The sequence below is a fragment of the Sinohyriopsis cumingii genome, chromosome 3 (genome assembly GCF_028554795.1).
Source record: "Sinohyriopsis cumingii isolate HCF-2022 chromosome 3, ASM2855479v2, whole genome shotgun sequence".
Taxonomy (NCBI): Eukaryota; Metazoa; Mollusca; class Bivalvia; order Unionida; family Unionidae; genus Sinohyriopsis; species Sinohyriopsis cumingii.
The window spans coordinates 152,148,696-152,173,758 of NC_142963.1; the positions used below are offsets into that span (position 1 = coordinate 152,148,696).

Below are 25,063 nucleotides of genomic sequence, written 5' to 3' on the forward strand. Positions count from 1 at the left end.
TTTGGTGTATGATTGACACCATTTAAATTTAAGACCAGATAGAAAATTCAATATTGGTATAGCTTTCCATCTGGAGTAATAATTAAAACAAAACTTTTAGGAAGACCACTGCGACAGCGATACTGATTGTCTGATTCATGGCCAGCTATATAGGAGTAGAAGCCTTCCAGGGAAAACCGCAGGCAATTTGACTTTGGTTCAGTTTGAGTAGGAACAACAAGACTTTCAAGATGACTGATGGGGTGGACATATTGGAGGTCACATTGGCATCACTGTCATTAAGTGCCAACCTGACATAGTGATAAGAATTGTAGCGAAATTCCATGTCAGAGTGACCATCCATTCAGATGGAGCAATGAAAATAAGACCTTTCAAATGGCACCTGTGGTAGCCATATTTGATGTTCTGACAACACCATTTTCATTTAGAGCCAACTAAAGTTTATAGGAATCTGGGCGAAATCTCATGATGATATGACTTTCTTTACAGCAACAACAAGATTGGATCATTTTATTGGACAGCAGATCCAACCAGAACCATCCAGACATCTTAAAAAATCATTTTTTATGTAAACCATATGTTGATATGATCATACATTCATATGGAATAACACTAACATTTTGCAAATGAGCTATTTGGACATAGTGGATGTTTCAGCACTGCCATTTTCACTTAGAACCAAGACAAACTTAACATAAAGGTGTGCGTTCATTTTTATCGCACTTATCCAAATAGTTTAGTACTAGTGTTAAAAAGCTGGTGCTAACAAGTTGTTGCACGTGACACGGCAGAGGACAGACAAGAGGTTTTCACATAATCCCACCTGGTATTTAACCTGTAAAGTTAATGAACTGTTTATTTTCAATGCACATGTGTCACCAGTTTGTACTCTTCACTAGTTCATTAATAGTACTTACCCCTTTAATTTTTGTGTCACCATACCAGATAACCATTTCTGGCTCCTGAATTGTGTCCAGTTGTGTACCTATCACATCAATCGAAGTTCCGCCACTGTAATATACAAACAAGCTTGAATTGGTACTCGTTTTGTTCAAATGCTGCACTATAGATCGATGAATATGCTCGAAGAATATCAGTCAGAAAAATTAAACCACATCCTTTTTGCACATTTATATGTGCTGAAATAAATGTTGCAAGACTAAATATTTTCAATGTGTATATGCACCTGCAGTTATTCCGGATACAATTTTAAGACAAAATAATTAACAATTCCATTGTATGCAGACATAAGGAGTAATATACAATACTGTCCTATTTCAAAATATATAAAACGTCAAAATATTTCAATATTGAGATATAATCAACCGTAAACTCACAACCCGTTCACTTTAACATCACATTCAGATTTGTATTTAATGATGACGTCATACCTTGAAAACCTTCAATTTAGTGTACATGCAATGTTTAGGTACGTCCGTGACCCACTTAATTTCATACCCATTACATTTTGAAAGATGTGTATCCCATTTTCAATGTAAAATGTATACTGCAACATTCATGACAATGGCTACTAATAATATGACCGTTGCTAGTGTGTGACAACTTCCTTGATGTTAACGCTAACAATTAGCTACTTCTCAGATAGCATTTATTTTTAGATCACTAATGTATTGGTCATATGCTGTCAAATGAAACAGCTCCGGTGGTCTAGTGGTTAGAGCGTCCGCCTCGGATGCAGGAGGTCGTGGGATCGATCCCCGACCAAGTCATAACAAAGACTTATCAAAATGGTACTAACAGCTGCCTCGCTTGAGAGCTCAGCATTAAGAGGTTAGTGTTAGGACTGGTCGGCCTTGTGTCAGGATAATGTGACAGGGTGAGACATCATACAACATGTTTGTGGCATGTTGCTCCAGTGCTAGACATCATTATAAACTTCCACACTGCAGACATCGTAACGATATGACTGAAAAATTGTTAAAGCTACGTTCACAATCCAAATCACAACAACAACACAACTGTCAGATGAAAACAAATTTAAAGAAAAACATCACTTCTACACGAATAAGAAATGTTCATATTTAATGGAGGTTTTTTAAAACTAATGGCTTGTTAAACAGTTAATTAGTATTTAATTAGACACTTTGATGGGGAATGAAGTGTGTACTTTTCTTTTGTAATACTTGATGTAATCACATTTGTGCATAAGATGGGTCAATATTTGGACAATGGAATTTAACATAGGACGTACGTTATCTCGGGGAAATTCTAGGTCACTAGGGACATTCTGGTACATTGAATGTCTCATATAATTTATATCGTCCATTGACCGCCTTTACAACTGAGGAAAACTTGGAATGTTAAAATTGTAATCTTCAACCCAGCAAGCTTCTCAACAATCCAATCAACACCCTTAATATCCAGCAAACACTTTCTGATTACAATGCAACACACCAATTATGCTATTCAGCTACTGTATGTTGATTACAATCCAAATGGACATCCTACAATCCAACACCCGCTTTGTATTATAATTCAGATACACTCCCTGTTGTCCATGTACAGTCACACACCGTACTATACAGAAACTGATATTCGATTACAACACAAATACACAATATTCCATTCACCATAAATGGCAGGAGTGTTTATACCCGAAAGCCAAATTAACTATCACAAAAGAGCGGTAGGATGAAAAACAAGGAGATGAAAATAAATATACACTCTCAAAAAAGCATACTACACTGGATCACACACAACGGTAGAAAGTGTTTGTAGACACGGCTAAACACTTACACACATCCACATATAATAGAAAGGATAAGGGATTTTAAGTTTATATTTTGGTAAATGCAAAAAATATGTACAGCACATGTATAATAAACGTACACCAAACCAATCGCAACGTTTCGGCAAATATGATGAATATATATATCTTTTCTAGTAATTTGTCCGACCTAAAAAGGGCCGTTGGTAATTAATAAGGGAGTTCGGTGTTTGGTAAGATAAGAATAGGATCAACACATATCTTCACTGTTCTACTCTCCAAACGTCTATGCACTGACAGTGCCTTAAACAATATTCTCTTCAGATATTCCTGATTTTCTGCATTTACTCTTCTTTTAAAGGTAGTCATGTCAGTAGCTCTGATGATGGTCCATGATTTTTTAACATGGGCTACATAGTATATGTTTAACAGCATGTTGGAAATAATGGTTGATGAGGCTAGTTTTACCCACCTATTGTTTAGATGTCTTGAGTACTGTGCATGTCATAGAGAACCAAACATAGAATACGAGAAGAAGAACAGGGGAAAAGGGGAAAACTTTGTGTTGTGAAGAGAAGGCAGTGAAAAATGAAACAGAAAAAATTATTTTATTAATATTTAGCTCAATAGAACAGAAAGTGGTTATATAGAAGTAATAAGCCATTAAATCTGAGGATGTCAAGTCCATAAGTTTGCTATGATTGATGAAAACACCAATGTTCCTTTTCGTCAGATTTATATCTCTAATAAAAAGATTGTATTCAATGATCGTAAAATCAAGTATCTTATCCATACTATCAAAACAATTTAAGACACGGATACATGTTTCTTTCTTTGGTATATAATCTTTGAATCAATATCAGTGAAATTCCAAAACACATAGGAACGATCCTTTTTGTTCTTTCTTTTACTGTATCTCTTTTGTTTTCTTTTATTGAATGTTTTTATTGGCATGAAATCTTATACTGCTCTTGCCTTCTCAAATTTATTGATGGGCATGTGTTGTCCAGTAGCTCTTGGAGCTTATTTGTACATTCCGAGATGTACAAAGAGACTTCCAAACAATTTTATAATATGGCTTAAATATAAAAGCAACTTCAAAATGTTTGTTGCTTTTATTCGTTTACGCTTAAAAGTAAACATTATTTTTATATTACCCTTTTGGAAGGCAATCTACTCGAATTAAATGTTTAAAATGCATTGTTACTTTGAGGATAACCTAATAATTTTCAATACGGTTCTCCTTCAGCCTCAAAGTGATTGACAAGAAGTTAGATCATCAATGCTTGGAGGAAATGTATCTTTATTATCCCTTTATAATCTATTTCGTATCGTGGAGATTTTCCTCGCAAAGATGATGGAAGCGTGTGAGACTGGTAAAGCATATCCACTTCATTGTCATTCACAATGATGCATGACCAACCTGATTTAAGAACAGTGTTTCGTAATTTGATGAAACAATGGAAACCACCTTCCAAATGAACTTTTATTTCTCCAGTAGCGATGCAGTCTTCTACTGCTTCAGCAACTGCTGGTGGCCACTCTTATGATTAAATTACATGAACAAGTATGACAAATTCTTCGAAGCATTGTGTGCAAATGTGAGGCCATCAGAGAGCGCTTCTATTTCATGAGCTGAAATTGTCATAAAGTGTCTCTGATCATTTGAGACGTCATTGTATGACATGCATATAATCTTCTTAGGCCACGAAGGTTTGGCATGGCAAGTGATTACCTGATTTCTCACCTTCGCATGGAGAGAGAGGTCCGCATGTCATGATTTGCCTCTGAGCGGTTTACGTAGTGATTGATAGCAAGGAAATAATATTACATGCCCACTGCTCTCACATTATATACATATGAAAGCGAGCTTAAAACTAATATCTGACTTCCCATCCTGGAGCGTGGTTCATATCTAATATGCCTGGTTGAATCACAAAGATCATCAAACTATCCGATCTGAGCTGAAAATAAGTCGGGTTGACTGAAAAGGCAAATCGCATGTGGAAGCTAAAGCTATTAAGAAATATGTTAGCATGATAACAGCCTCATTAAGGTCTGTCCTAATGGCTGAAATGGTCCTGAACTTAGAATGCGAAGATCTAGGACAGGTTCCATTTTGATGGAGTTTGGCTAGTACGTCTGATAGGTCTTTATCATGACCAATATCGTTTTGCCATGATGCATGAATAAACAGAGCGCTAGGAGTTAATGGTAACTAGTGCCAACTTTTTCTCTTTCTATGAGCCATATGAAAAGCAGGCTAATTGAGGACTTGATGCACTAAAAACGTATATGACTGAACACTAGTCATTGAAAAGATGACCATTTGTAGTATAATCATTCAGAATGGAGGGCCTTCTTGCTCTCGGGATTCTCTCTACAATCGAAGGTCTAAATTATCTCTGTTGCAATGATGTCGTGGCACGAGCCATACAATTCGAGATAGGGGTAGTAACACATCCTACCGTTATTATTTCTAGAGATTCACATATGATATCCTTAGTAAGGTCTCTCGCACGATCGAGTAAATCGCTGACTCAGAACGTATTCCATTGGAGAGTAGCTCACATAATTACGATCCAATTTTGACCATATATTTCCTGTATTATATTTAATACTTACAATTAAGGGAGAAGGCAAGTGATATAACCCTACACAGCTGATTGAAAGTGCATTCAATATGCAATATTTATGGTCCAGAAAAAAAAAGTTGTCCATTCTGAGTTTCACCTCGTTGCAAAAGGTCGGTCATCAGAAACCCTGAAAATGATAGATAAAGAAACCATTCCGTAAGGATAAGCTGACCCAATCTAGTGATAACGTCAGCCTGGACACCCATACTATTGGAAATATGTCTGCTTATTATGTTGATTTGAAGCTGGCAGCACTGACGAAGAAAGTGCCAAGCCAGCATGCATAGGTCGGGAGATTTGTTTTCCCTTGTTTGTGGAGGTAATTCGCCACTACGGAATTGTCCGACATAATCAGGACTGACGATTCTCACAGTCTATACTTCTAAAACTGAAAGTCATTCATAACAGCTGTCATATGAAGGTTGATGCGTCGAGGCAGTTACACTTGTTCTACTTTCTGTTTATGATATTTGAAGCCGAGAAACAAGTGGGGTCCCCATCTGTATATGCTGGCATCTGTATATAAAGTCACTTCTGTTTGCGCCTTATCCAGAGTAATTCCTGATGCAGACCTTTTGATTCATTGGTCTACAAAATGGCAGTCATTTGCAACCGCAGTATATAAAAGAATCACAACAGGAGCAAATTTGTTGCTACATTGAAAAACCTGAGGAGTTAAAATATTAATTTGCTGTCATTCGTGTCCTGCTCAGAACAGCTGTATCCGTTCGACAATCCACATGACGCAGATATGAGGGAGACGTGCATGATTGAAATTGGTAATAACTTACATACCCAGTTGGACAAAACACTGGGATGTGTGTAACTTGGATTTTTACTAAATCCCGAGAAAAACGAGATGAAGAAAACTTACCTGAACTTTTCGAGTAAAATCTTCCAGATATGTTGCCATTTCTGTTGATGACGTCAATAAATTGTCCAGACCTAGGAGTTGATATTTATACTGAAAGAAAGACTCAAAATTGGTAAACTCGTCGAGTTAAGCAAAGCAAAGAAACCATAGCGAAGCCAGATTAATAGGAAAACAAAAGTTGGCATCTGTGACAGCGGATGTCATAATTGTCTCTTCGAATCTTGATATGTCTATATTGAACCTCAGCGTGAGAATACATTTGTTGAGGGGACTGTAGTCTATCATCGAACTCAACATGCAAATGACTTTGTTATTAACGAAACAGCCATGAATGGAACCCGGAAATTGTGTTTTTCATACAATCTTCACTACCCTTTTGTCGATGATCGCTGCAAAGCAATGTTTTGTCCTCCAGATTTGACAGAGTATCAGTCAGAACTAGAGAGGAAGAAAGAAAGGATGGAATATCCAAAGGCTGAAATTCCTCCCACATCTTTCGGAACATACATTTGTTTCTCAGCAATTAGATGTTTCAGTGTTATTGCAATTTCAGGAGTCTGGCACCCCAAGTTGACAATATGCGGGCGATGGGGGTGCTAAATCAACAGCCGGTCACAGGATGGTTGTGGGTGAAGAAACTTTGTATCTTTGCTACAATGTAAGTTTGCCAAATAGACTTTCGGCTGTAGTTTGCTCTAATAAGGTTGAGATTTGAATGACACTTGGATCCTAAAAGAACAACTTTGCCTGGCTTTCCTATCATACGTCCGATCGGACTGGGACGGTTGATTTCTTTAACAATGGCTGCTGGTTGAACGGCAAGTTGGAGGGATAGTCCCTGAGCTGCCTGCCTCCGAACTTTTCCAAATCCATATGCAAACAGCAATGGCTAGCCAAACTGAGCCAGGATTGAAGAAAGAGCGTATTTTTTTTTTTCTTCAAATTTCGTGGAGCACTAACAGTATTATCAGGTTAAAACAGCAACGATTAAACAAACGGAATAATGATTAAAGCCAGAGCGTGATGAGTTTTTTCATAAATGTTCATGGAGCACAAAAATTATTAGCAAATTAAAATTGACAGACACAATCAACAGGTTCTCCTTAGAATAACGAGCAGCTCTGTTCATTACCTTAGCGAGTCGGACCATCGACTCTCAGACAATTTGGTTGACTGTGTCTCTCAGCCGTCAAAAATCGCCATTGAGGCCAAATCTAACAACAATGAGGTGGGGACAAAGTTTCGAACATGCGTCGACAAATCGATTTGTTTTGCTTTTAATGCATGGAATTTATCTTGATAGGCGGTGGAATGTGCCTTGTACGAGACTGTTAATGGACTACTTCCTTTTACCGATAAACCACCGACACTGGCACCCATGACCCAATGGCATCGTTTCTAAAAAAATTTACGGCCCAAACCCTGCGGTAAAGAGATAATACAGGGGAATTTGGACGATTTTGTCATACCGATACACGCGGCTGGTTATCCAATAACATACTCGGCACTGATACTACTCCTAGGGAAGGCGGTCTGGTTTGTACTGTTTCAGGCCGTACCGAAGGCATGGCTGGACTGACAGATATGTCATGAAATTCCCCGTCATAATGTGCTTGATAGCCTTATACCTGGGGATTCGGACTAATATATCACTAAGGTCTCAGTAAAGGTAATTGTATGTATTCGTATGTATGTTTGGACAGAAATTATATCTGTACGTTTTCCATAATTGTAAAGATATTAAACTGTATCCTGGCTAGGCAGATGTATCTTTCACTAAGAGCCCGGGATTGTAACTGCATCGTCGTAGAATGCATTTTCAGATAGCATAATAATTCCCATTCCTTTTCACCTGGCTTGTTTCCTATTCTGAGTGGATATACTACTTTCACTCCCATGAACGACATTCACAACAATGATTTTTTCTAGCATGTTGAATTGAATGAAGGACGGAGTTTATTGTTTGTGTATTCGGATGTGGTCAAGTACAACGTGGTGGGAAACACAACCACTCCGTAATCGGAGCCATTCATGTCAAAATGGATGCTGCCATTGCTGCTTGCCAGGAAGTTGGAAGCGTGTAACCTGTTCATCGTGCAACTGTAAATTCTCCTTATCTTCTGGAAACTTTTCTATGCATGACATGCCATATTGAAACTTCTTTTATGGAAGCGATTAGCAAGTGAATTGTAAAATTGGATTTATCTTGCGTACCATGGAGTCACTATAAAACGAGGTCATAGTTCAGGAGATATGCTTAATCAGGTTTTCGTACTGAATAGCCATCTTAAAACTGATATTGATTCGAGAATTGCATGCTTTAAATGATGCTGCTTTGACGCAATGACAATACTTTATTTTCAAACGTTCTCATTGACAAGCAATGTACAAATGAAGCCTTCATGAAAACATGAAAATAATGCCTTTGCTTCAAACTGGATAAGAACTTTTACCTCGGTCAAATATCCCTATAAAGTTGGTTCACACTTCTAGCCAAGGTATCAATTCAAATTATGTGACACAGCTAGGAAAAAGCAGAATGATACGTCGAAGTCTCTTCAGAGCTCATTAACATGTTCAGGACCAAGAATGGGGAAAGAAGAAGGAAAATTAGATTCCAGGGTGCATGGATAATACTTTGTATATTTCTCTCATCAATCAAGATTGGATATCACTTGGAACATTTAGTAACTTGTTTTAATCGTCATTACTCTAGAAGCAATGACTAAGTAAAAAGTTGGTTTTGTGAATATTATGACTAATTATTTTCTAATATCGGAAACATTTTGTTATCAATGGTAAAATGACAGTGCCTTAGATAATTGTAAGTCAACTTTGACTCCCCAACATTGTCAACTTGCAGATATGTTCATGTTTAACATGTTGTTAGTCTTTGGCTGCGGAAAGGGTTATGGTAAGGTTAAGGTAAACTAACCCATGTCTAACCATACCCAAACTCTTGGGTTTTGAATTAGAGAAACCTCTTTTGATTATTAAAACATGTTAATTGTTATACAGAATGGCTACACGTTCCTGCTTATTGGTTAAAGACAATTTGTATTTACACTATCTCTCACATGTATATCAGTCTTGATCAAATTTTCCCCTTAAAGGGCAACTCTCATCTATAGAATGGAGAGATTCTAATAATTGTTCACACAATTTGTGTTTATGTATGTTTAAGTATGTATTGTTTTCGCAGTTGTCGTTATCCAACAAAAGCTTTAAAATCCTATTCCATTAAAAAATGTGTGTTTGTTGACAAAAGTGTATGTTTATTTTGGTAAATTCAGCCATAACCACTCACTCACCCTCGTGTAAACATGTATACACACCAAAGGATGACAATTTTAACAAAATGTATTCCCTTGTTTTCCGAGTGACCCATCTGATCTTAATTTATAAGGCAGTCAAGTGTGAAGGTAAATCCTAGTTAAATTCCCCTTGTCCCCAGAATTACATTCCCATGTACACCTATGAACAATTTTAACATAGTATTTCCACTTTTTCCTCATTGCGACCAATAATATATACTTAATGGGATAATGCTAATTATCATTGTCCACATACAACTACTAAGATCCTGATGCCTGGCAGTTATGTTTTGGTTCTCCCATTAAAGTGTTATATGGTGAAGAGGTTGCATTGGACATTAAATATAACACTTTTCTAAGGATATTCATGACAGCAAGAGAGCAATAGAAAGAAGGAAAAATGAACAAAAAGGTTGATGCTAATTACCTGATAATAGCTACTTTTGGTTCAATGTTGATAATGGTAGGGTCAGGAGTATATCTGTAAGTTATGTTGCTTGTCACCACCTGCTTGTTAAAATTCACCTCGAGTTTCTTCACCATCGCATTAGATGATTCGCTGGTGACACATGTGATCATTGTGATATTGAAACTGAAATCAATTCATGCACATATAGTTAGAAGGTCATTTTGTATTTTTTTAAAGTTAATGCTTAAGGTGCTTTAGACCAGAGAACCAATTCAAAACAATAAGGGTATCTTGAAGGGATTATTACTCTACTGTGGGAAAATAATTTCGATGTATTCAAGGCAGGACCATGTCTGCCTTTCAACTGCACAGTGTCGATACGCTAGCTGATATTTGTCAGCAACAATAATACATTAGCTGATCTGTTGAACATACTGCATGTCAGATTTGCATAATTTTCATTTAAGAACATGTAATTACATTAGAGATCTTTTAATGAGAACGAGATTTAAATAGACACTGTATTTAGGGGAATAGTAAAACAACATTTCTAAGATTCCCATCATGACATCCATATTTAATGAATGAATGGCACCAGTTTATTTAAAAACAACTAGACATGATAACACGTCAGTTGGTCAAATCCCCAAGTTGATATACCATCAATATCGTAGGAACCGATATAATACTGTTCTCACAATGGTACTGTGATAGCAATATTGAGGGTCAATTTGCATGTGTACCGGTCACTATGTATAGTCTGTCCTGTGTTGAAAAATGGTGTTAAATGTACAACAATATTTAAGATCCAGTAGCTATCATTGAAACATTTCTGGTGAAAACATACTTTCAAATGACCGGTCATCTAGGAGAAGTAGTGATAATAAGATTTTCAAGATGGTGGTGGCCATAACAAGGGTCAAATCGGTGCCATTTTCATTAACTCCCAACTAAACAAAATAACAAGTCTTTCATTGAAAACACCGACCAGAACTATTGATTCACGACGAACTGGACATCATAAGAAATAGTCTTGTGAAAAAAAACATGTTAGTATGTCATTGTTCAAAGAAGAAGCGGTAACATAGTATTTCATAATGGCTTTTGTGGCCAGGATGGATATCAGACTAGCACCATTTTTTATTACGGAATAACTACACATAAAAAGACATATTTTAGTACAAATCTTACGCTGAGACATATATGGCCATCTATTTAGTTGGAGTTTTAATGACAAAAATTTCAATAGATCTGTTTTGATGGGCCATAATAAATATTTGAGTTTCGCGATGTTTAGGTCCAACCAACTACACAATGGCATGAATGTGTATATAAAGGTTCACGGTAATCTTTGGGTTTATAACCAATAAAGTTTCAAAACAAACTTGTACAGCAAATCATGGGTTTTAAAATGTGTGCCCAACCTGCTTGTTCGTCGAGTTTGACGTTTCTTTCAACATCAGCAAATACACACCTTATATAAATGGATCTGTCTGGGCTATGTAAGAAGGTGATGCATAAGTGTAGATAGAATGGGCACCATGAGAAAACCACGAATGTATGTTATCATAATCAAATATGATCTCTCCACACTTGAGCTTAAGAAAAAGGTAATTACAGTTTACAAAAGTTGACTGTGTTGACACAGCAGTTAGCATACTGGACACACAACGGAAAGGGTACAGGTTAGAATTCTACCTTCATATCATCCTGGATCATCTACCATGCTGTGTCCTTGGGCTATGTACTTTACTCCAATTGCCTTGGCACTAGATAAGCTAACCGAAATTTGAACACACATAACTAATAAAGGCAAAAGCATTGCAGTTGAAATGTGGCTAGGGGTTAGGGGTGAAAGCTGGAGGTGACAAAGGGGAATGGGTGTGGGTGGAGTCAGGTTGGTGCTCTTTACCTTTCGACTTTACAACTGTGATCCCCAATCCAGATTCTTCTATTTTTTTCTGCATTCATATACTTCCCGTAGATTGTCAAAAGAGTCCCTCCTGACTTAGGACCTCGGGAGGGAAAGATCGTGTCAAGGACAGGAACCTGAAATAAGAATTGTAGCAGATTGATGTTGGCATGTCAAATATATTTATAAGCGAAACGGTCTAGATTGATAACGGAATGTCAAAACAAGGGATGTTGTTTTCAATGATTTCTGTCTGTAAAGGTTCAAAATTGCCACAAACCAAAACAAGGTTGCCAGGGCCCTTATTTGGAGCCCATGATCTAAGTATTGTTGAAAAGGTGTAAGAATGATAGAATGTCAAATGTTTGAGGCTTTCTAATCATTCATTCCAAGTATGAACAAAAACTATCAATGTATTTTGAGTATATAAAGTAATTTAAAACTACCTAAAGCATTAACAAAGTTTCTATGACAGACATTGACTTGCAAGATGAATGTCATAACATAAATAATGTGTCATGTGAAGTATAAGGAGAATGTATTAACAAATTTGGAAAATATTATCTAGGGACTCTTTATTCCAAGACTGTGATGCAAATTACATAAGAGAGTGATCTCCTGAGACACCAATCCTACAGAATAAACCTGAATCCCTGATCCTCTACTGACTGAAATTTTTTTTATTTCCATAACGTTCAAGACAAAACCATTATTTCGTTTACGTTTAACTGTTGTGTGTTGAAATCATATTTACTATTCTTCAGCGAGGAGAGTATTTTCAAATAAGTTGCTGTGGTGGAGCTATTGGATGGGAACTTGGTGCCATTTTCATGTAGAACCAACGTATCATCATATAGGTCTACTGATTGAAACCTTATATTGATAAGACTTTTCATTTTGGAGGAGAAACGACAACAACATTTTGAAGATGGATATCACGGTGATACTGTTCAAGATCAGACTGACATTATTTATATTGGGTAACAACTAGACATACACAGATGATTCTTGGTGAAAGCACATTGATAATATTACAAACCATGTAAGAGAAATTGCGAGTTGCAACACAAATTACCGATAACCACTCTGGTAGCCATACTTTAAATCAAATTGGCCCCATCGTCGTTTAGGATCAAGCAGGCAAAATACGCCTCTTAGTGAAATCCCCATATTGATCTGAACATCCGTTCAGAAGAACAATACCAAGAGTTTAAAGACGGACAACGTGAAGGCCACGTTCAAATTCTGGGATGTATTATTTTCATTTGGGGCAAACAGACCATGAAACGAATGTGTACATAATGTTGGATGAACAGTGATGAAAACTGATAGCAAATTCGTGGTAACGGATGGACTGGCACAATTTACAACATATCATCCAATAAACTCTTCTGGTCCATATCCAAATGAGCTAAACTTCTAATAGTCTGCGTACCAGAGAAATTAATATATGCGTACAACACATTTTCCTCCCCTGGAACGTTGTGGAAAGATATATTACATATGGCGTTATCAGGTGCATTTCTTTCTATTTTGAGAGGGTACAAACCCTTAAAAAAAATTCAAGTTTTAGACATTATTTACTTTTACGTTTACCCTTCATTATCAAAATAACTTTAACGGAAAACAATAATCTCCAATAACAGAATATGAACAGTAGTGACGCAAGCACACATGACACCGTATCAACAGGAAGAACCACGTGAAACAAATGGATGACCATGTGAAGGTTATCAATAATGACAAGTGCCAAGTCATTTTTATTAGACTATTCATAAAGTAACCTTCTGAATTTATAACTGACAAATTGTTAAAAGCTGAAAACAAACAACAATTTTGGAGCGTTGAAATCGAGCCACTTTCATGAGTCTCTTAAGAAAATTAATATATTAATGTTTTGAATTTTTTTTTCTCCCTGTATATGTTTGTCCATCACAACCTATCTTTATGTTGGTCCGACACCACGGGCACAACACATCATATCAAAATTACGTCATACCAATAAAATTAAAATCAAAATTCCATGTCAATATTAAAGCCAATGGCCTGATCTACAAGTAAGAGGTATGGCATCCCCACCTTGAAACTAGTATCCTAATCGATTAATGAAGTGTGATCTAATTCCTATACCAAAGATGTGATTTTACAATATCCAGTCATATTAAAGAACGGTTAACTGCCAATTTCTAAACTAAATCAACTGTTTCTTGTAGTTCGATATATTAGGAGGTTTGAAATCTGTGTAATTTTTGTGAAGCTTGTTGTAATTGTTAAATTTACGTTTCGAAAACAACACATATTATATCCTTAATTTTCCCAAATAACACCATAAACCCAAGGATTTTTCTTTATTATATAAATGCGCTGGTTGTGACTTGCACTAATTGGTTATGAAAGTAGTAAAAGGAGGAAATCTATAATGGAATAAAGGAAATAATGATATCATATGCACCTGACTGATTATTATTTATATGTACAGCATTTAGCATGACATATGTGGCTTATATTAGTTTAATATATACACACACATACACACACTCTAACGAACTATTAAAAAGCGGCAGATCACTATTCAAGCTCCAAAATCCCATATCTCATGGAACCAAATACCAATCCATCTGGGGGCCCCGAGTGGCCGAGTGGTCTAAAGCGCTCTTCGTTACGGATCACTGCCATCTCACCTCTGTCTGCGGCGGTTCGAGTCTAACATTCAGCCAATGTGGGTATGTGAGAAAGCTTGCCAGTAGCTTCTCGAGGGTCGGTGGTTCTTTCCGGGGTTTTCCCGGATTCTTCCTCCACCATTAATACTGGCCGCCATGTATAGCCTATCGTGTGCTGAAAATGGCGTTAAACCCCACAACAACAACAACAACCAATCCATCTGCACAACTCTAGGTATTTTCCTCCTTAAATAAACACTTCTTTATAACTTGCTATTATTTACATGTGGGCAATAGTTATTCCGTATGTAGCAAACTCAATGCCATCCTAGATATTGATACGCATAACAGCATGGAAAGAATGGACAGAGTTTCATTATGAGGATGACACTATCCAAAAGATTCTTTTTCTAAATTACTTGATTGTGTTATAACTGTATGGTCTTAAACAAACAGAAAAGAGTGAAAACGAACAAGTTTTGTGCAATTCAACATAACATATAGTTTCCAAAGAAAATAATTTAAAACGGACTTACGATATTGTAAATAATACCCCAAATAGTCCTAAAAGTTCTATCAAAATCCAAAGATATATCATATTCCCAAACAATTTTAGTGGTATTCCGTAAGAAGTTCGATTTTGTATGCTCAGATGTGCCAGTGACCTAGAATAGGGTTGATGTTCTTGGAGTCTTGATGTATCATGATGATATAATGCAAATTGCCCTTGAATGAAGCCACCATAATTCCAAAATGGTGAATGATTCACAAATATTATATAAAATCTTGTAATTGCAGTACAAAAATTAAATAAACAAGTCATCTCACATTAAGAACTGAACACAGATAAAAGAATGATTTCACTAATTAAATGTTAAGATAGGAATTAACAATTTATTGTTACTTATCTCATAGTAACGAAGACACAATAATGACACAGAGATGAGGGCATTTTCATATCAAATTCATTTCAAAATCATTCTTAGATGTAAATAAAGTTCAGGCCTCTTAGTAAAGATTTAGTAAAGAACATACAAAACATATGGTACACTAGGTTTTTTGCAGGCAATACAAAAGTCCTGAACGTAGATTAAAGTAAACAGGTTTACCTGCAAAAATTACTAATCTTAATATCCAATCTACAGTCAAAGACAAAAGATAGCTATATAATATGCTGCTTACAAAACAATATTGTTCATGTAGGCCCAACCTCTACCCACAATTATAGACAAAGATAAAACAATACAAATAAAAAATACATGAAAGATATGTTATGCCATCAAGTCTGTATTTTCCGCGATAACGATGTAACATATTGTCATTACTTCCAGTATATAGACCTACTTTATATAAACGACTGAAAATGTGATTTTTTAAATAGAAATAGTACAATGTTTCGATTTTTTCTTACATTTTATTTTAAAGGATGATCACAATCCAACATTTAAAAAGACGTTTCATGTTTTGTTGTTTTCCTTTTGTTATGAGGTCAAGCTCTAGAAGTGATTTATAAATAATTATTGAATCAAAACGTAGCATGTACCAATCTTTGTGTATCAGTATTGAAAGTACAGGATGAAAAGATTTTCACATAAAACAGTCACATTTTTGGGATCTCACGACAAGGTGACATATTTTATATCTGTAGCAATTTGAACGCGTTTGTCATCATTTGTACGTGATTTATGTAGGTTGTAATGCATGGTAGTTGTTTTTACTCATACAAGGATCAGACACCTACTTCATTTTTTCACAGATATAAATGTTTATGGATATGAACTTAAATTAATTTGTGAACTAGATGACCCAGTACATATGTCCTTCTTGACTGAAGTAAGCAAAAACTTTCTAAATATCAAAATTATGTTATCCGGGTCATTTTCTTGAGGACGATGCAGAACAACAGAGATCAATCATTTGCACAGACATAATATATTAATGTGTTGAAAACATGTTTTCCTTGTCAAATATGTTTCTTCGAGACTACATACTCAATCATAATGCCTTAGGACAACTACTACTACCTCGCAACTCCAGCCATCAAAGATACTATTTTAGTAAAAAAAGAGCTAAACGTTGTCTGTCGACCTATGTGGCGGTCGGGTAGGGTTATCTCCTCCAATATATAATACTTAGCGGCAAATCTTAAGAAACATCAGTTATTACTAGAGCGGAATAGATGGAACTGTTGAAAGGCTGAAAAGGTGTAGGTATGTTATAATTGGGTAAGTATTCTCGAAGACACATATTGTACTAGGTAAAGATTTTTATTCCTCACAAAGGTTACCCAATCACAATAACTTAGGAGAATATGTATGAAATGGAGAGATGTATATCCGCTTACCCTGGATAAACCATCTCCGGCACCCTAGTGCATGTGAGACACCTTCCAGGTAATATGACTGGAGGGGACTCCGTCGAGGAGCTGATTCAAATAGGGAAACAGTTTCCCCCTCTAATAGAGCGGAAGTCGTAAGGCCTCGTCTTAAGATGCTATCGATCGATTTGAAAGGGTGACATATTGAGCTGCGATTATAGGTCCTACCAGAAGAAAAAAAATAGACACTCTGGGATAACAGATATTGAAGGTAAAAGCTAGAGGAAACGCACACACGGGGAGGTTCCTAATGAAACACTTATCTATAAAATACCCCATGGGCATAAAAATATACAAGATGATCTGAGAAAGCTGCTAGAGCAGTACATACCTGAATATCCGAATGATGATCTTAAACTCAGATTTAGGGTGATTGTAAAATAGTTTAACATGGTGAAATCTGATGCTGAATTCTTTCCGAAATATGTGACAGATAGGGTAATTAACGGGGTTGATGTTAGGATAGTAAGAGGGGCAGTATAATTTCGTGATCATTTTAAGACCACCGAATACCAACGTTCTACGTTCAAACTAATCGTGTTGGATATCGATAAATTTCGCCGGGATCTCAATACTATAATTGAAGAATATTTACATGGGGGGAAATAAAAGGCCCTCCAGATATTATCCGACGTACAAACAGGTGGTGGTTGTCATGTATCACCGGGTATTGTCAATATCACGTCGGCGATTTCTGTAAATCTAGTCTGTGCCCAGCATGGATATTGTCTTTACGGCTTTTCTCCAGATGTTCCGCCGAGTGATTTGATATTGTCGATGCCAACTGTTTATTTACGATGTTGTAAACCATCGCTGCCACGAATGCGTTTTAGTCTAACCGACCATGACGTTAATTTATTGGACACGTGCAATGAAGAATTAACTGTTAGTTATATGTACGTGACAGGCCGTAACGGCCCACCGTCACAAAATATCACATTATATCGATAATAAAATAATTAACGACAAAATATATAACATATTAGTTTTTTGTAGCTTTCTTTGGGTACCGATGCCATGCCACCATAGAGCGTTCAGATTTGGCAATCTTAACGGATTCCAACACAATGTGTTTATGCTGTCTCGAACTCGCACTTACATACGCTCGAGTTTTATATTGTCGAGGCAGCACTGATGGTATTTTCGGAATGGCGTTTGCCAGTGGATCAAATTTAGCTCTCTCATGTTGTTTGTATGAATCCGCCAACGACAATTCCATTTTGCGATGAAGTAATTGGATAAATCTTTACTCGGCCGCTAGTGTATATCTGACCTCTTCACGTCGCTGCTGTATCATCTCAAAATTATCGTTAATGTTTACAACATCAGGTTGAGCCTCGAGAGCATCTTGCTGTAATTGATTATTCTCAGAGATACTCTCACTCACATTTTCCTGGTTCATTATACAACAAATGTATTTCTACAATGAAAGATTTTATCAAGACCAATTCGATAGTGTGTTGGTGGATAGTGTATATTTATTGTGACGAATCCAATTGGGGTTCTGTGAGCATATACAAAGACGTTTGTGAACGTATTTATGTCCATGTCGCTGGTACACCATGTCGGATGAATATTTCGCAGGGAATGTGTGTCAACACCGTTAACACTAACCAAAACGCTGCAGTTATCTCTGATGACTTTGGGGATTTTAGTGTACCTCTGTGTAATATAAATGAGATCTTTGTTTTTATGCCTGCCTCGTGAAAATATTCTCATCGCATTTGTTTGTTTGTCAAGTATGATATCATCGCACACCACTAGATTATTTATATCCCCTTTAAGATCCTCGACGTACGGTGCGTCATAGATGTCAGTGATAAAATCAATAACATCATATTCAGCCGCTGCATTTTCATTAAATTCCTTAAGAACATTATAGCATCGTTGGTCATCTACGGATGGTGCCACTAAATAAAGTTTGTACCATTCGAGCCACCTCATTATCAGGTTGAATAACAACTGATATGTGACTTGACGAAAAAGATCACCCAAAACTAGGCATATTTCCTGTAATTGCGGTTGATCTGCAACAACGACATATCGCGGACGCCAAGTTAATTCACACGTTGAAGTCGATAAAGAATATAAACATGAGATCATCACTCTCCATCTGGGTGATAAGATTGGCGATGAGTCGCAAACTAGGGATGGTTAAAGGGAATTCTTTGTCAAACAACTACATAATGGATTCGATTTGTTATAGTTCAAGAGGTTACTGGAGAGGTACAGCAGCGACTTGCAAACTGGGCGATGCAGCAGGAGTGACACGTGCTGCTGAGGCAGATTGGTTGCCACGACAGGCAATATGCAAACGTATCTACCAAAACAATTCAGCATGGGCGGTTTGATGTCATCAAGTCAAAACTGTTAATTAGGTTGATATTTTGTTTTTACCACACGACGTCATTGGCACATCACGCAGCATTTCAGTGAATTCATCAACGTGGCTGCCTGCGATGGCCACAGTTACAATAGGTTGATCCTCGGTTAGGTAACATTGCTGATGCAGTAAGATAAGGTTAAAATCGGACGTGGACACAACACTCTACATCGTGATCAGGCAATCGTTGAGCTATTTAATCGAACATTTGCGCAGCGAATACTTTGACATCAGTACACGCAGGAATTACTGAGCAACGACGTAGTTCGTGAATGGGTTGTGAGACTATCTCACATGGTGGCCGCGTTAAACAAGGAAGTGGCTCGAGTCAATTGCGGGAAAACAAGTGCTGGGCACTAACGTGACAGTCAGGTATTTATATCAGCCTGATGAACTTGAGGGTAGTGCAGCAAGAGCAACTGATCCCATTGGAGTGTAACCACACGTACAATTTCCAAGGTGGAGAACTATAATGTGCAGCCTGCAATCCACATACAAGATTCAACAGCTACTCAAGACGGATTTATCCGTGAACAATTACAGGAAATTCCTGAAGATAACCAATTGCCACCAAGTTGGATCTTGCGTCGGAGACTCTAGCGAGGGTGTATAGAAGTGCCTCGATCTCTGTTACATTCAAGACATGTCAGAGCGACATTTTTGCGTGTGTGGCCGAGACTAATATCACCTCTGTCCACGGTAAATGTCGTATTATTGTGTTCATATTCACCAAGATGACCAATGGTCGCCCTCTTTGTAAATAAATGTTTTTATGTTCGGATTGGGTAATGTGCGTTAAATAAAATAGTACTTCATTGAAACATAACACAATTTCGTTATGATTTATAATTGAGAAATTGGATTTAGAAACTCGTCTCGTTACAGGGGCCGGTCCAACAAAAGAAAAGCCCAGTGTATTTTCTTTCACAGGTACAATAGCCGATCTTCCGCCATATCCTTCTTTTCACCGTCTCTACTGCTGTAAGACTGACCCGTCTTGTCGAAACTACATGTAATTCGGGTCTGTTGATAGGGCATGTGCTTCGCTAATTCTGTATGTTGTCACTTACGCCATGACAAAACTGGTCTGGTATAACAGGTACGCCAAATATGCCTTATAAATTGGTTCAAATATGTATTGTCCGCCTTTTAATACACAAGATTTGTTCCACATTGAGCTAACGTTTATGGTGTTGTATACTCAAAGTTGGAGAATTGGTCGGATAAGTCCTTGTTTTGTCCGATATCCTCTCTTCTGTGATGATGAAGGGTGTCAGCGAAGGCGCGAGCTTTAAACTTTAACCGTAGTTTGTGCTAACTTTCTCTCTACGAAGAACCAAAGGACGGTAACTATTTGAACGTCGACTGATAAAATATAATGGCAATACCACCTGTAAGGTGAATTATACATCTGTGGGCCTGCACAAGTAATCCAATGTAGGCACAGAGCTATATCAAGTAATGGTTACCGGGAACAAAAGTGAATAATTTCTGAAGAGACGGTCGAGGACGGTGTGTACCGTAAGACTATTGAAGCTTTGCGTTCCAAGGCTAAGCAAGCAAAAATTATGTAAGGAGTTCCTGAAGGGCATACAGACATGCGCACATATAAACATCGCAGCCGAAACCTGTCATGTGATAGCGCATAGGCCAACCGTACGAATGACTAAGTGCTCTTTTAAATAGGATGGAATGCTTATGCAGATAATCGTGATTCAAGTGTTGCCTATAGAAACAGACATACACGAGACGCTACGGAGGAAACCATGTATATAAATATTGCCTGTAATTGTCCGACTAGAGCGGAGGAATTATATAAATGTACACAAAAGTCTATATTATACATAAAATGCTTCTCTTAAGAGGAACAAAGGCCCCATTATAGATGCAAAGTAGGTGCGACAATATCCAACATTACTTGCAAGTAAAATTATTGAAGTTGGATTCCTGACTCTGAGTAGACGTTGGTATGGAAACTAACCAATATGTAACCTTAAGTAAAGGCATCACACATATATTAGGAGTCTATTTAAAGCTTTAGATACTTGCACGTACATAAAGCAATTGCGAGTTAGTCGCAGTTCTGCTAAGGTATGACGATTAGGAAACGTATCTGAAGAACAAATTAAAAAATATCCATGCTCATATTACATCTAACGGGAAAATCCCCAATTGTTAAGTATTGTATGCGACGTTCTTCCCATTCCAGACTAGTGCCATCTTTATGATAATAAGTGGTCAGATTTCTATAGTAATATGGAATTGCATATAAAACTTACCACATAGGAAAATGTAATATTATTGGACGTGGCAATATACTGGCTGTTGATTGTGACAACTAATTTGCCAATGCCAACGATGGAACTTGCTCCAGTGACACACACAATCCTGAAATGTACAAAACTTTAAAAAATATCTTACAATTAAAACTTTAGTTATTTAATGTTGTCACGTACATATTTACATGGTGAAAGGGTTGGGGTAGTTAAGGTAAATGGCTCAAGTGGTTAAGGTACTGGGATGAGATTTTTAAAGTAGGGGACGAAGTGTACTAAGTTAACGAGTAAAAGGTGGCTAAGCCACAAGGCAGAGTTGGTTAAGATATAGGGTTGATGGTGCGACGGTATAGTTAAGGTGGTATTGGTTTAAGGCCGATATAAAAATATAGCATCAGTACAAATAGACGCAAATGGGACTACCCGTTTACTGTTTACAGCGGTCATAGCATCACCTATAGAACAAGGTATAAACTGAGATAAATATCTTGTCGTCTGTGTGTCTTAGATTAATATATATATATATATATATATATATATATATATATATATATATATATATATATATATTATTTGTATTGAGGCCTCAATTATATATATATATATATATATATATATATATATATATATATATATATAAATTAATCTTCGTCCAAAATCAATTAAACGACACACTTACGATTGAATTTAAGTCTGTAAACAAGATAGTACATAGCGAATATATTTCTATATCGATATATTTAATATTTCGATCATTATACTCCGACTTAAACATGCTTATATGATATTTTGTTTAGCCCATTTGTGTCTGCAATTGAAAATTACTAAACTTGTTCAGTAGTTTGAATGCATTAGAAAGGAGACTGACCTATATCGTAGATCTCTTACGTTGTTGTTTTCGCAGATACTTTTTCACTTGAATTACAAAATACTTCTTCAACTAAATTAATAATTCGGAATTACAGTGAATTCAGCGAAGGACAATTCGGATTATATTATTGTTATACACCAACAGACGTGCAACATCGCAACATCCGATGATATGTGCACGTTAGCCTATTCATGACTAAAGAGACATCAATATATTCAATATTGGAATGTATTTTGATTACGAATGAAATTCAATTGAAACTCTACATATTTGGACCTGTGATGAAACTTATAGGACTATTTGTGATTCAAATCCCACTTATGTAAGATCATGCTAAAGTTTCACTGTGTAGTCTATGGAAAACGAATAATTTGTTGAAGTTTACAAAATTGTTGGTTTTCGCTCTTTTATGTGACTAAGTTTAAGACCGTAGAGTAGTAACATACCTGGAAATGTCAGTAATAGGATCAACGGGGATACGTTCTGACTACAAAGTATGTTCAGATCTTGAAATATATTTTGGACATAGGTAGCAACATATAGAGGCAATTTGTATTCTCAATTTTCATTTATCTGTAGTGAAGATAGATCAGACATTTGTCAGTGCTATTGACATTTAAACATGATGTTTACTGTTCGGCATTTCATTGACCCTGAAAATGAACTTACACTTTTTTAACAATGCTTACTTTGTTGGGGCAATATACCGATCTTTCACAGGAGTGCACTGGACCTGGATACGATTTTCAATATAGACAATGATATTGATGTCCTCAACACGTTTTCCAAGGTTACTTCCTTTGATAGTGAGATAGGTACCTCCATTAATTAGCCCTGAGGTGGGTTTGATCTGAAACATAATTGGTTTTCTTATTCTGCATAAAGTAACTTATACATTTTGTGCTCGGCAGCAATTTAGTTTCTTGAAAGACAAGTTCTTATTTTAAAGCAATTGTTAGGAGATATTACTGATCTGGTGGTGCATGGTTACACCAACTGGAGTTTGTAAGATAACTTTCACTTTGGCACAAATTTGACTACATAAATTTAAGTTAATGCTTGTAGTTTCTCTAGTTTTACATCAGCAAACCTATGACCAGAGGCTGTCATTCTGTATTTTTCTCCAACTTTGCATCGGTTCGCCAATGTTACAGGGGCAAATCTATTATGTTATTCTCGTTTCCTTTTGGTTAAATATCTAGTGTGCAGGATGTGTTTACTCTAATTGTGGAGATTGATGGTACAATGTTACAGAAGGAAAAAATGGAACTTTTTGAAACTCTTCAACAAACCGAACATACTCAAACAATAACGGATTTAAACATTGCATACTACCCAATCGATTACACACATTCATTTTATACTGGCCTTTCCATTATACATTACCTCATTCATTGCATGTTTGTCTGTCCATTACACACCATTTCATTCATTGTATACTGACTTTATAGTATAGACTCCAATAGCATGATTATAATGCTAATTATCTTACATATGTAATCTCAGGATTGGGGCAGGTCTCAGCTGTGGAAAGCCACACGGAGGAACATCGGCTCTCGCTGGTACAGTAATTCCCACACCATCCACATTTGTACTGATTCTTGAGAGTCAGGCATCCACCACATGAGAATGCCATCTCACACTTGTACATGATTACTGAAACAAATATATAAAGGTCACTCTACTGAACATGTGAAATGTAATCATTCCAGGGGAATAAAACTAATATAAGCACATATGAGACCTTGTTGAATTCAATTGTTTCATGATAATACATGATACACATTAACTCTAGACAGCATGTGTAATTTAATCATTCCTAGATAATATATTGAATACAAATATTCCAGAGAGCATGTATAATTTTTTTCATTAGTAAGATATAATACAAGGAATACAATCACTTTAGAGAACATGAAGAATTCAATTATTCCTGGATAATAGATGGAATACAAGCATTCCAAAGAACACGTATAATTGTTTTGATTCGTAGGAAATAATGCAAAGAATATTACTACTCTAGAGAATAAGTAGAATTCAATAATTCATGAGGAATACAGGGAAAAAAGCACTGTAACGAACATTCAGAATCAAATGATTCCTCAGCAACACAAGGAATGCAAGCACTTGGTAGAACATATAGAGTTGTACCATTCCAGATAAATACATACAATACAAAGCACTCTAGAAAACAGATAGAATGTAATAATTGTTGTATATGCATGGAATACAGGCACTCTAGATAACATGAAGAACTGAATCATTCCTGGGGAGCATATCGAATTAAAGCACTTTATAGAACATATTGTATTGAATCATTCACGGAGTATCCATAAAATACAGGCCGTTTAGAGACCATGTAGAGCTAAATCATTTCTGGGAAATACATGGAATGAATGCACTTAGTAGAACATATATACTTTAATCATTCCTGCTGAATACAAGCACTATTTAGGGTACGTATAATTTGTTAGTTAATGGGAATACAAATAGTAAAATCACTCTAGAGACAAGGTAGAATTTGATCATTCCTGGGAAATATATATACTACAAGTTCTTAGTAGAACATATATAATTTAATCATACCTGCTGAATGCAAGCACTCTTTAGCGTATGTATAATT

General features: G+C 36.5%; 1 protein-coding gene across 2 annotated transcripts in view; it reads right to left on the reverse strand.

Annotated features, from left to right (window-relative positions):
• Positions 1 to 25,063, reverse strand: part of LOC149804165 (hepatocyte growth factor receptor-like) — a 209,025-nt gene that overhangs the window by 39,930 nt on the left and 144,032 nt on the right. For both annotated transcript variants that reach the window (XM_089954144.1, XM_089954143.1), the window contains exons 13-18: positions 23,933 to 24,096; positions 23,130 to 23,290; positions 21,573 to 21,681; positions 11,874 to 12,010; positions 9,980 to 10,144; positions 918 to 1,011 (exon numbers count right to left, since the gene is read on the reverse strand). In XM_089954144.1, the coding sequence (XP_089810270.1) occupies positions 918 to 1,011; positions 9,980 to 10,144; positions 11,874 to 12,010; positions 21,573 to 21,681; positions 23,130 to 23,290; positions 23,933 to 24,096 (830 nt within the window). The remainder of the gene's footprint in view (positions 1 to 917; positions 1,012 to 9,979; positions 10,145 to 11,873; positions 12,011 to 21,572; positions 21,682 to 23,129; positions 23,291 to 23,932; positions 24,097 to 25,063) is intronic.